General features: G+C 44.6%; 1 protein-coding gene across 1 annotated transcript; it reads right to left on the reverse strand.

The window, feature by feature from the left end:
• Positions 1–237: 237 nt before the first annotated feature.
• Positions 238–12,636, reverse strand: METTL2A (methyltransferase 2A, tRNA N3-cytidine). The gene is made up of 9 exons (XM_075722757.1): positions 12,548–12,636; positions 10,657–10,748; positions 6,270–6,631; positions 4,866–4,915; positions 4,334–4,394; positions 3,021–3,160; positions 2,120–2,226; positions 1,842–1,907; positions 238–500 (listed from the first exon to the last, which is right to left on the reverse strand). Exons 1-9 carry the CDS (start codon positions 12,634–12,636, stop codon positions 349–351), a joined length of 1,119 nt encoding a protein of 372 aa, XP_075578872.1. The 3' UTR covers positions 238–348.
• Between the last annotated feature and the right edge of the window lie 550 nt (positions 12,637–13,186).

Consider the following 13,186-nt stretch of genomic DNA (forward strand, 5'->3'; position numbering starts at 1 on the left):
ACACAGAGGTAAGGTTGAAGCTCTCCTTCTGTTTCATGTTGAAATCCAGAGTAAGAGTGACTCATTACTCAACTTGCTCAGCTGCTGTAAGACAGCGTGACCATTTCTTAAGTTGTTAAAACCATAAATAATTTTAAAAACTCAAACCAGTAGCAAGACATCTAAATTACTCCTTGGTCTCCTCTCAGAGCGTTCGTCCTTAGCAAAACTCACTTGAAGTGATGCTAGGCACTGTAAAAGGCACTGAGGTCCTGTGTGCACTGAACTCCATAAAACCACATCTCACCAGGAGGAGACACTGCACATGGCCATGAAGAGGCTCCAACCTAAAAAGCACGCCCCATTTCCTCACAGCTGAGGGGCAGCAGGCTTGCGGTATTTGCACTGGATCCATACTCGATACATCGTCATTTGTTTCCCACGGTTCACTTGCAATCGCCGATCAACCAGATTCTGGATTTTCTCCAGCCCAGCTGTTGTGAAGAGATTGTCTAATTCACCTGGAAGCAGAGAGGAGGAGACTGAGGATGCCATAGCTTTCATTTAACTAATACCTACTCACACTGAGGGCTAAACTATGTTGGAAAGATGGGCCAGACGAAACTCGCAGTCTCACTCTGGCAGGGAAATGTAAACATCAGACAGGACTTAACTACTGTACTATGGGGGGATTAAGACCCTAGCTTCCCTTGAGTTTACCTTCTACCAAGGAAAGAAAGAATTATTTGGAGGCCAACTAGAATTACAGAGAAAACAGCAGCAGTTTCAGATATGGGTATTGCCTCTAGTAACCGAGTAAGGGAGCATCTTCTGGTGAGTAGAGCCATTCCTTCCCCCGCCCCCCTCTCTCCAGAGGAATTTCAGAGTCTGCAAGAGCAAAGAATGGGATCAGACCTACGCTTTAAAATGGTGGCAATAAGATCTGTGCTGTATAGGCTGGAGGGGAACAGGATTCATTACAGTTAAGTTTGGGAAAAAAATCCTTAAAAAGCCACACCCTGTTGGGGCCCAATCAAAGCACTAAGAGCCCTCGAGGCTGCAACACTTACCCTGGCAGGTATTCCTGACCAAGCAAATAAGTATCATAGTGCCCCAGCAGCCTGGCCGTGGGCAAAGCCAGACCAAGTCCTGCTGAGCAGTAGGGAGCTTGTTCAACTGCAGCCTGGGAGCACGTGATTTGTATGGAGTTTCTGTAGAAAAGGGCTAACAGGTCCCAGCTTGTGCTCTTTTATCAGATGCTTGCCATCGTGAAGTGTTTGCCAAACACGCATTAAACATTAATTTTGTGGCGACAAACAAGACTCGTGCAGTGGGGAAGGGAAGAGTTCGTTGCAGTTGTGCCACTGCTCTAAAACTGACCATGCAGAGGGGCCCGCGGTGGAACTGACTGGAGGTGCAATTGGTGATAAGCTGGGAGAAAACAACCCTTGCTGAGCACCAAGCAGCAGCAAAACTGGAGAGGCTGCCTCAGCTCTGTGCTGAACCACACCCTTCTTATTTCCTCATAGGAGAACAGTAAAGTTAAGAGAAGTTCCTTCAAGTGGTGTCCATCTCACTCCATCCTCTGCAGGCAACAAGATTCAAGGAGAGCTCCTCCAATCCCACCCCTCCCAGTGTACCAAACACAGTAGTCTTTCTCTAAAAGGATTTTCCACAAAGGAATTCACCATGCCATGTTCACATCAGCAAGTGACAAGCCCAGGTACCCTTGCAATTGGGAGACGCTTAACATTTCACACTGCTCCAAGAAAGACAGGCTGGAAAGAGCTAGTGGCAAAACTTGAGGGCACAGGGACAAAAAGAGGTGAGGAGAGTTAGAGGAATGTTTTCTAGCCTCCTACCTTGTGTGAAGAAGTAGACTCTGGTGCCATCACCTCTCACATAGAAGTTATCAGACAGACATTGACCTAAGGGCAAGAGGGATTTAAGCAGTTACCGGCTATCATTTAAAAATCAACAACTGCCATCCAACTGCACATAGAGACAAGAGGCACTTCTCCCAGCACATGCTGTGCTTAAGGGGAATTAATGAGCTGCCTCCTAAACAGGGTAGACAGTGCTCCAGAGAAGCATCATCTATTAGTGATCTGGCAAGACTCCCCAGGGGAAAAGAAAATACCTTTCTTAAACCGAAGCTGGGCCAGATCGTAACGGCCGTAATCTCGTAACAAAATCATTCCTCCTGGTTTCAGAAGGCGACTCAGTCTGTTAACGATGCACTGCATCCTGAAGAAAGAACAAAACAGGAGTATTCATCATTCTGCAAAATGAGGCTTCTTTCCTTAGCCTACTTTCCAAAAGGAAGGTATAAAGTTTTATATAAGTTTCGACTTCATATAAAGAGCTACCAAAAGCTAGCGCTTTGCTGAGCTCTCTCAGACTTAGGTGGGTTAATTTTATTTGGCCACCTTATTTCTGATACTCCTTGATTCTGCTTTTTTTTTTCTACAACAATAACTTAGCCTGACACAGTGGGGATACACTGCGCTCTCTTACTAATTACAAAAGTATCTCCACTGGTTTCTGTAAAACAATAAGTGAACTTGCAAAATGCTGTGAAATAAAACCAAAAGGAACAAGAAAGAGAGACTAGCGTAGGTGGTAACGCACTGTCACAGTAAGATCACAGCACTTTTCTTAACTGTTTTCTGAACCTGTCCCCTCCCTTCTTGCCACCTCCCATATGAGAAATTCATCTAGCCTTTGAGCCTTAAAATCCAGCAGCATACTTTCCACAAATGGGTGCCGAGTGCTCACTGTGGCTGGGGTTCAGAACAGGTGAGCAACTGTGAGCGCAGCGTCACCTATAGCCACTTAGCACTTCCAAATCACACCTATCCTGTACCAGAATTTGTTAGAACAGAAAGGACCTGTGAATTTCATTTTCAGTGGCTTAATGGAAAACCGGACCAGACACAGAACAAACTTTAATTTTCCTCGATATGAGGGGACCTACTATTAAAGAACTCCAGTTCTATATACGTTATCTTCTGCAACCAGAAGGAATTATTAAAACTTACTTCTCTGGGAGAATCGCTGAGAGGACAAAGATAAGAATAACAATGTCAAGACTCTCGTCTGGCATTGGGAAAGGACTTTGGTCATTGCACAGGTCATGGACAAACGCAAAGCAGCGAGAAGAATTGTATTCCGCATTGTTCTGTATTTAAGGGGAGAGAAATTAGAGCATTAGCAGCAGATCCTGATCTCAATATTATCTGGACATGGAGCATTTTAACTTTCACATAATAAAGTGGTGTGTCCAGAGATCTGTTTCAGCCTTACTGAACTATGGCAGATGGGGTCAGATAGGTTCCCTGGTCAGACAAGGAACAGGGGTGAAATGTGAAAAATAAGTACATATGGGAGGTTTATAAAGAACTTTGGTCTTGTTACATTCAGACAATAAACACTGCCAAAACCCCAAAACTGGATTGAGGGATTATTGCAATTTTAAGGTCAGATTTTCCACTAATACTGGCAAGAAGTGAGGGATTTACAGTGTTAAGCTGGAAATCTTTACAAAAGTGAGAGTGTCAGGGCCCCTCTCTGCATCACTGAAATCAATACTCATTTCAACTACGAAAAGACTACTCCCTATATCCCAAACATCAAACCTGGCTGCCTGAAGTTACGTTCTTAAAAATCGTATTTAGACTTCTAAAAGAAGTTGTATATTTTTCTAAAGCTGCTGCTACAGATTGCAGTAGCATCTGTAAACAGTGCTTGCGTTGGGTTAAGAGGATGAAATGGCATGCTGCCTCTGCTGCTGTGCTCCCCGTCTCATGAAGAGACTGATTACATTTGATACTTCATATATTCTCAGTTCTGTTCCGACCTGAAATTTGTTACCAGTATTCGTCCTTTGACTAAATTCCAGCCGCCCGCTCCACAGACAACAGTATCCCTCCTTAGCTGTCTGTGCAGAAGCAGTCAGACCACATTCCCAAAACTGCAGTGACAGTAATGCACACACAAACCAAAACCAGCTTCAGTTCCTGTTAAAAAATAGCCTGAATGTTTTCAAGGTTCAGCAGCTACTCAACTAAAAGAGCACTGGATTTAGAAAAGTACTGCCAACCACAGGGGAAAGAAAATCTGGCTGACTTGTCTGCTAGCAATGTGACATTTTGAGAACTCCAACTTCCCTCATTTCTACAGTCTTTGATGGCTTGTTTTCCTGATTTACCAGTACAAGGGTCAGCATCAGGGCTAGCTAAAAAAAGAAAGCTGCCAACACAGCTAGAGAGCTGGTGGCAGCTGTGATATATTTGTGTTAATGTGCAGTTGGCACCATGTACTTCCTACCTTCATAAGTCACCACTGAGTTTACCTGGACAAGATCCACAGCTGTTGTAGAAAAATCACAGCAATAAACAAAAAGGCCTGGGTCACTGAAATAAACAAAAGAAACTATCATCATTTATATAAAGGTGCTCCACAGGAATCACAAAGTGTCTCAAACACACAGAGCACAGAATTGGGAGCCAGAAATCCTTGGCTTTAGTCTACCTCTGTCAATAATGCCTTGTGCAAAATCTGGTGGATCACGTTGCTCCTTTACGCCTCAGTTATTCTCATATGGAACTGACTGCTCAGTTTGCCTTCCGGAAAAGAAGAGACACTAAGGCCTGTATGAAAATGCCTTCAGACTGAGACATGTAAACTCGCAACATGTTTCATTGGTTGCGTTCTAAGACCAAAGATTTCCCAGCTCAAAACACAATCATTTGAAGTTGCAGATGGCAAAGGTACCACTTGCATCAGGCCTTTCTCTGACATTGTCTAAACTAAGAACACACGCAACAATTGTTTTTCAGAGGCTGGTATACCATGCAGGTAAAAACCTACTGAGAACTACTTACTTGTTGGTTTGTAAAATTGGGAAGACTGTATTTCCAGCGCCACAGCCGACCTGTACAAACAAAGTAGATGTACACATAATGAAAATAATTTCTTCAGCATGTCCCATGCAGCTAATTTCAAATCATCTCTCTACAGCCATGGAACAAAGAGCAACTCATGAGTAACAACCGAGCACAGCAATGATCATTTGCAAATCTCACTGCAAGATCTGAATACGTTCAGCTCTGAGGAGCAGGCTTACATATAAGCATTTGTGGGAAACCACTAAGCCAGTTCTCGTAGAAATCTTACTAAGAGGCTATATATTGTTACGCTTTTGAAAACTGTTATTGCTGGAATCCCAAGCATAACAACCCATATGAGTCACTGAAGCATTGGTAAAGGCCACGGATTAGTTGCACTCAATTCCATAGAAAATCAGAGCAATGGAGAAAGAAGTTTGCTTTACTATAATTACATCCTGCTGTTTCAGAGTTTCCTTCGCTACATGGCTCTTCCTCAAGTTACAACTAGGCCTACAATGATTCTGCCTTATTATTCCTTCTAGTTGTTCCCATTTGAAGAGAAGATGGCTCGCACAACTGGGTTTGGGGAATTTGCCTCTGAATGTTTAAGGAATCAGTAAAATTGAAATAGACTGGGCAGAAAACACCACTGACAGCTTGCAGTGACAGATATTACTGGAAGTACTCAGGTGAGGCAGGAAAGCCACAATGACCAAAGAACATCAAAGTCTAAGGCAGTCTCAAAGCCTCAGATTAAATAAAAAAATCGAAAGGACAGTTCATATTGACTCTTCCTGGAAGGGTGGAACTTCGTAGAACGTGAAGCATTCAACAAAACCAGCGGTATCTACAGTGAACAAACTAGAAGTGGCAGAACAAAATGTCGCTAACCAGCTGTCAGCAGTCTAATATTTACAAGTCCTATAGACTTTTCTGGGACAAACCCTGTATCAGTCTGAGATTACATGGGCCATAACCAAACAGCATCTTTATGTTCTTGGTTTCATTGTTTTGTTACACACCTCCAAGGCAAACAAGAGTCAGCACAAACACGCAAAACATAAATGACAAGGGAAAACTTTATACAGACAAGTAAAAGAATCAGCTTCTTCAAAAGATGACTTTTAAATGCTTCTTTCAACATCTGATAGAATAGTTTGTCTTTTAAACTCGGAAACCTCTTATGGTCCTTGTGCTCTGCCAATTCACAGTCTGAACCAAAAGAATCCCAACAGATTTAATTCAGTTCTAAGCTGCCCTCTGATTTTTGCATTTTACTGACTTAAGGCAATCACCCCATTCACTTACTGTTTGCCAACGATACATATTTTTATGTCCCAGTCACACTAACACTGATAGACAGGACTGTTTGATGCATGACTATTTTACAGCCATTACCTCTAATATACGGTAAGATGCGGATGATCCTGGGTAATCTCCATCACTTTGATTCAGCTCACTATACTTCTGTGTAGCCAACTCCTCTGTGCAGATCTTAGGTGTGCTTTTTATCAGGTTTAACTGATTCTCTGCCCTGGTTTCCAATGAACAATGTCCGTTTTCACAGCTTCCCAGCCCTTCATTGTTGGATTCTTCTTTGTTACTAGATTCATGCACAGAATCCCCATTTTGACTTGGGTTCCTGTTAGGTGCCAGCTCAGGAAATTCAGTGAACAGCCAGTGTCTGTCCTTGAAGAAGCCATTTTCATGGATTTTATAAAAGTCATCCCAGTACCTCTTAGCATTCACCTCATATTCCTCTGTGAACACAAACAAAAATGTCACCAGCAGTCAAATCAGAAGGTCTCAGAGTTTAATCAGTTCAGACAGTGAGGGATCACTGCAGACACCTATTCAGCAATCTGCTTTAATAAGTAAGGTTATTGATTGAAAATCACCTTTATTTAAATTGTGCCATCCCATATAAACACTCAGCCTGCCTCCTCACAGTCATTTCGTTAGCACTACAAAAGGGAAAAGAGATAGAAGAGGAAACTGTCTGTCTCCTCCTAGGATTTAAGGGAAGCTGGCAACAGAAAAGGCCTCTTTGAAGAAGACTGGAATGAAGAAATCCAGGTTTTACTTCTATCTCTAAGACTAACTTCTTCAGTTCACTGGAACAATTCATTTGGAGCTTTGTGACACTAAGTGTCAAGCACTTACAACTTCTAAGGAATTCTACAACAGCTGCCTGGAGCTGAAGAGCTTCTGTCCAACACGCTACCCCTTTTTTCAGATGGAGAAACAGAAAAACTAGTCAACTATGCAGGCCTGGCAGAAAGCTCAATTAGCATTTGCGCAATACTCCAAAATTACAGGACAGCATGTTTTACACAAGTATTGCTAGAGTCCAGTCTACAGCACTTTGCTCTCCATAGTTCTGTGCATCTTAGAGCATCACGCATTTATGAAATTAAAACAAAAGAGAGGAATCAACAGAAATGACCACTGTCATTCACTGTCATTAAAGTAATAGTGGAGAGCTAAGGTGGATAGAAAAAAGATTATAAGAATTAACTTTAGCAGCAAGCATTGTCATTTTCACACCAAGTGCATACATTCCAGTAGCAAAATGAGTGTTACAGAAAGCTGGAAGAACTGCTACAAAGCCATGATCTAATGAAATTCAAGTCATCCACAGAATTACTTCCACACACCTTCACAGATTTCAGATCAAGTACAGTTGTAGGGGAACTATTTTTTCCATGGAAAGTTATGAATCCAACTGCCTTCCTGAATTCTCATCAATGTGATGAGTTTTCTGTCCTGGGAAATACAAGCTAATTACAGCATCTTATACTTGTAATTACCTAGAGGCATTAACATCCACGGCCAGAGATCCCAACTGCATTTCACTAACATGCAACTCCTTAGCTATCTTTGCACAGCAACAAGCACATTACTGAATGCAAACAATTCTCCCACAATAAAAAATGACAACTGTATGTGAGAGTGGATAACCTTTCTCCAACATCTACTACGCGTAGGGCTAAGGGAAGAGTAAGCATCTTAAAATTGGAGATTAGTATTATTATCTGAACTGCAGTTTATTTATTAGTCTTTCTGAAAAGCATACAAGTGTTTAGAAGATATTTGAAGGGAGATAATAAAATGAACCAAGAACACCTGGAAAAATACGTAGCCTCAGGCAACTATAGACAAAAATGGCTTTAACAAAGAACCAGAAGTCAGTCGCGTGTATATTTTTAGTAGGACCTATCCCTGAAGCACAAAAAGCCATATATAAAAATAATCTCTTTACCTCAACTACAAGGATTTTCTCCTTGTAAGAAGCCTTGTCCTTAAACCCCAAGCTGAAAGAAATTTTAATGTCTGACATTAGACTAGAGCAGTAAGTTTGTGCCATGATCTCACTGTAGCTCAAAGTAAGCAGGGTCAAGTCAGTTTACTATTTGCATAAGAGAACTCAGTGACTGCTAATGTCAGAGGAAGAAGTGTTATAGATTCATACCCTGGTGTACTCCTTCCTGAATTGTCACTTCTTCCACGTACTAGTAGGGATATGCAAGGCTGCTGGGGCTCGAAATGCTCTTTCACCTAACAAAAATATAAAGTCCTGATTCCTGCTGGTCCCTAACAATCCCACAACAGCCTGACTGTAATGGGATGCTTACCTGAGGCGCTCGGGCAAAATTCCAGCCCAGCCATTTTGGATTACCCACATTGTTGCCACAGTATAATGCTGAACAAGACATTGTGCTCTTCCTGTGTTAAATTATTGTGAAATTCTGTTGGATGTTATTGAACAGCTGTTATACTCCAACCCACATGTGTGGAAGCTTTATTTAAAGCTCATTTACCTCATAGCCTAGTGTTTTCAAAGCACTGGAATAAAGGATCAGTAACAATATAAATGCAAGAAATCAAGGGCCAGCTGACAAAGATCATGCAAGAAACAGATTTAGAACAAAAAAACCAACCATATTAATTTTTCAGCCTGACTTCCTGCACAACTTATGCCAGAAAAGTTCACATAATACTTTTTTCAAGATCCTTTTTGTGGTATCAGCTCATGGGGACATCGGCGTGCGAGCCAGATTCCTCCAGAGACTGTCTTGATAAGGAGTCCTGACTTTTCTGCTCATCTTTGTAAGGACACCCCCAAAGCCAAGCCCATACTCACCCTTTCACACTGCAGAAGAAGGGCAAACAAAAGTAACTGTTCACAAAAGACAGCAAGAGAATCAGGGGCCCCCTGAATTGCATGGGGGCTAATTATGGAGCCTCAAAAGGAAACCAAGAAACTCTTCCACTTCTTTCTTTGTTCCCGGCCAGGAGACACATCTTCGACATACCCCATAGAACTTCTCTCCTTCTTCAGAACAAATTCTGACAGCCCCACGAAGTCCACAGAATAATACAGCCATAATGACCAATAGCCTGCCTTTGTTCTCCTGCTTGGACATTACTGATTCTCAAAATACTAGACCCTTCAGGCACATTTGGCTGGGCTGGCGTCCCTACGTTTCAGCCATCCCATTGTCTCCACACGCTTCCCACTGAATAGCAACCATCAAAATTTGACTGGCCTCCATTGTTCAGTCTGGGAAATACATCATGAAGACCTGACAAACTGCTCTAACAGTAAATTGCTCCACAATTTCATAGTTGTATATAGGTTCTCAAAGCATGACAGACAGCATCCTTTAATGTTAACCAGATTTTAAAATGAACTCAACACAATGGGTATCACAATAGAAACTGCTGGATACTTCTGGAATCCAAGAAATTAGGAGGGTTGCTCTTTGGTATAATTAAATTTGCTATTGTGAACACAACTGGAAGCTATATGGGAAATGTCTCAATAGCTCCAATAGTGTTCAGCATCGCCTTACAGATGACACACTCAATTTAATTTGAACAAAAGGAGCAGATTCATCCTAGAACTCGGCAGGATATAACAAGATCATGATCAAAAAAGTCTCTTATCATACCAAAGAACAGGAAGCCATTTCACCATCATTTAAGGGACTGGATGATATCTAACAGGTGTGGAGGAAAGACACATTATTAACCAACTCAGAACAGCTTCACCCATATTACTTGACTATAGAGCTGTGCACATTTAGCTTGATTCAGATTCAGGTGAGCTTTTCATTTTGGATGCATAAATATCCTTTAAGCCGAGTCTGAGGAAATAAAACCTGTGGAATCCCTTTTCTGCCTCTCTGATGATAAACACTTCAGTCAGGATAAAATCATTTTTCTTTGCTTCTGATTTAATTATTATCATTCTGTTTGTTAACCTGGTAGAGATGAATATGGACACTACTTTATTAGACCCTCCTAAGAGAAAAAACAAGCCTGCATTAGGGATAGCTCCACAGCATGCAAGCAAACAAAAGATTGCCTGTTAGAAGTTAAGCTTTAGAGAGCAAAAGCAAGCAGAGAAAATAAGACTAAATGAGACTGTTGCTCCATACTGAAAGAAGTTTGTTGACAAGGAACACTAACAAGTATTTAAACATACACAACATGAACAAAGAAGCTCAACCCAAGATGACTCCTCCCAGCCAAGATCATTTCTGTTCCAGTACGATGAGTCTCTGGAGAAGGTGGAAAAGTCACAACGAGGTAAATTAAAAACAGAAAGATTCCGCCTCCTTCATTTTTCATTATCAACCACTAGATAATGTATTTTGAATGATTCGGGAGATGGGGGGAAGGGAGGAATAAACAATGATGCATATGCAGCTCTGGCCAGACTGTTGCGCTCCTTTATGAACAAGTTAATACTCAGCATTACAACAGTATCCAAAAGTACCTTGTTTATCTTGTGGCAATAGCTGTGAGCTGTTCTCTTGAACTTTACTCCTGGCACTGGCTTCCTGCTCTTCTGACCACTCCACATTATCCCTGTTGTAAAAAATAAGATGAACTACTCAGCTGAGAATAGTAGGCAAAGACAGAGAGAAAGGAGAAAGGTCTAGACAGCCCTCCAAACTGACAGCTGCGGAGCTCTTCCACGGCCTCTAATTCTAGCTCAGCAGCAGTACAACAGCTATCAGCACATACGGTTCCCAGTTCTGAATGAACTGCACTTGTAGCATTACAAAAGACATAACTGGAAGGGATCCCAAGACACACCAAATCTGTCCCCTAATCCTTTTCTCTATTTGATGCTCAGCCCAATTTAGAGGACATAAATCCTTCCTATAAAACCCCGAGGGCACTCAGCGCAAACAGGCCTCCTTGGAGAGGAACTGCCATTCTCACATGGTGAAAAGCACTTCTTCCTACACAGGTGACGGACAGGTAGGTGCTTGTGTGCCTGCTCTCAAGCACATCATCAACATGGGCCATTTGATTTAGCTGTCTTAGAAAACTGCATTTTCTTTCTCAAGTTAAAACAAAAAAGGCAGCAGGGTTACTTGGAAGGTAATGTTATATTAATATTAAATCCAATTATGAGAAAAATACACAGGAAGCTTTAATTCATTAAGAATCTATTAATAACTTGATTGTGCATACACAGTTGTGCAGTCATTAAAGTGGTTCACTTGACCTTTTTTCATTAAAACAACTGAATGAAAAGCAAACTACAAGGATCAAGAAGCACTATTCTGGCCTCAGGAGGAATTAATCTTTTGATATTAACTCACAAAACAAAGCCTCGATAAATGTCACATCTGTGAAAAACTAGATTACTCAGTTTCTGCAGGGAAATAGTATTGAGGATATGCTTTCGCAACATACCTTTGATACAGCATAGTCCCAAAATGAATGACAAGCACATATTACTTTATTACAAATTAAACATACCCAATTCTTAGCAGGGTATAGCACCACCAAAAGTGGACACATTTACTTCAAAAATGCAAAATACCTTCAGTTCCCAGCAAATTCGAGAATTTGGGTGCTTAACATATCTTAAAACAACAGCTTTCTCCAAAGACCTCCTGTTCCAAGCCAACATCTAGCACAATCTCACACTGTAATAGCGTTGTGTGCCAGCAGATGGGTGAAATGATCTTTGTTCAATTTATACATCAGTTATTAATGTATACAGATGGAGAAGGGTTATAGTTTTCTGAAAGCAGATCATTTAGCTTTATTAATGAAACAATTGCAACAAAGCAAAGCAACACGTTCTCCTCAAACATCGAGGGAGCCTGAGGAATCCCGAGTGCTTCGGGAGGAGCGGAGGCTCAGGACCCCCCGGGGATTAGCACCCCCAGGCCCCGGCCGAGCGGGGCGGGGCCCTCCCGCACCTCCCAGCCCCCCCGGCACCGCCTGCCGCGCTGGCAGCGCCCCAGCCCAGGGGTGCCAGCCCGCCACCCCCCGCCTGGCCGCCAGCCCCACACCCACAGCTCCCCGCAGCCCGCTCCGCGCCCCGGCGGGCGCTTCAATGTCTGGAGCCAGACCCCGCGAAGCGGAGCGGGGTAGCTCAGGGGTCAGCCCCTGCCGCCGAGAGCCCCGTTACACAGCGCCCCGCCACAGACTACCGGCAGGTCGGGGCGGCGAGGACAAGCCCCCCCCCCCCCGCCCCCGGCCACCCCACCCCAAGCCCCGCGGCCGGGCGCGGAGAGGCACCACAGGGCAGCAGCGCCCCGGAGCGCCTCGGCCGGCTCCCCGGGCCTCTCCGCGGTGGGCAGCAAAGGGCCGGGGATCCGGAGCGAGCACCGACGCGGCGAGGAGGCGGCGGCCGCCCTCACCAGGCGTTGTGCTGGAAGAGGCGGGCGGGGTCGGTGAGGAAGCGCCTCCCGAAGGGCCGCCGCTCCGGCGCCAACCTGGGCGCCGCCATGATGGGCCGAGCGTCACCGGAAACGGAAGCACCGCGCCGCCGTCCGACCCGAAAGAGGACTAGGCGGGCGGTGGTCACGTGAGGGGCGCCGCCGTCACGTGGGGGCGGTGGCGGGAAGCGCCCTCAGCGCCGCCTGAGAGCAACAGCGGGAACGGGGGGCGGGAGAGGGCCACAGGCACCGCGGCGATCGAAACGCTTCTCCCGGCTTTTATTTCGCGCTTCATACAGCGGGGTGGGAGCAGGCCCGGCCCAAGCCACCGCTGTCCAGCACTCGCTGGCCTCTGGTGGCCGCCAGGCACGGCCTTCGCCTGCCGCCCGCTGCCGCTCCCTGCCCCGCGGGCCGCCGCCTGCGGCAGAGCTGGCGGTCCAGGCTGCGGAGGTCGGCGGCTGTTGCCAGCTCCCGGCGGGCGTTCCACGACCAGGAGCTGGTGCAGAAGGTGTGGTGGAAGCGCTCGCTGCCTGTCTGCAGGCCGATCTGGCGCCCGCCGATCTTCCGCCACAGCTTCAGCAGGCTGCGGCGCGGGCGGAGGGCCCGGCTGCGCCTGTACGG

Source organism: Pelecanus crispus, chromosome 18, assembly GCF_030463565.1.
Source record: "Pelecanus crispus isolate bPelCri1 chromosome 18, bPelCri1.pri, whole genome shotgun sequence".
NCBI lineage: Eukaryota > Metazoa > Chordata > Aves > Pelecaniformes > Pelecanidae > Pelecanus > Pelecanus crispus.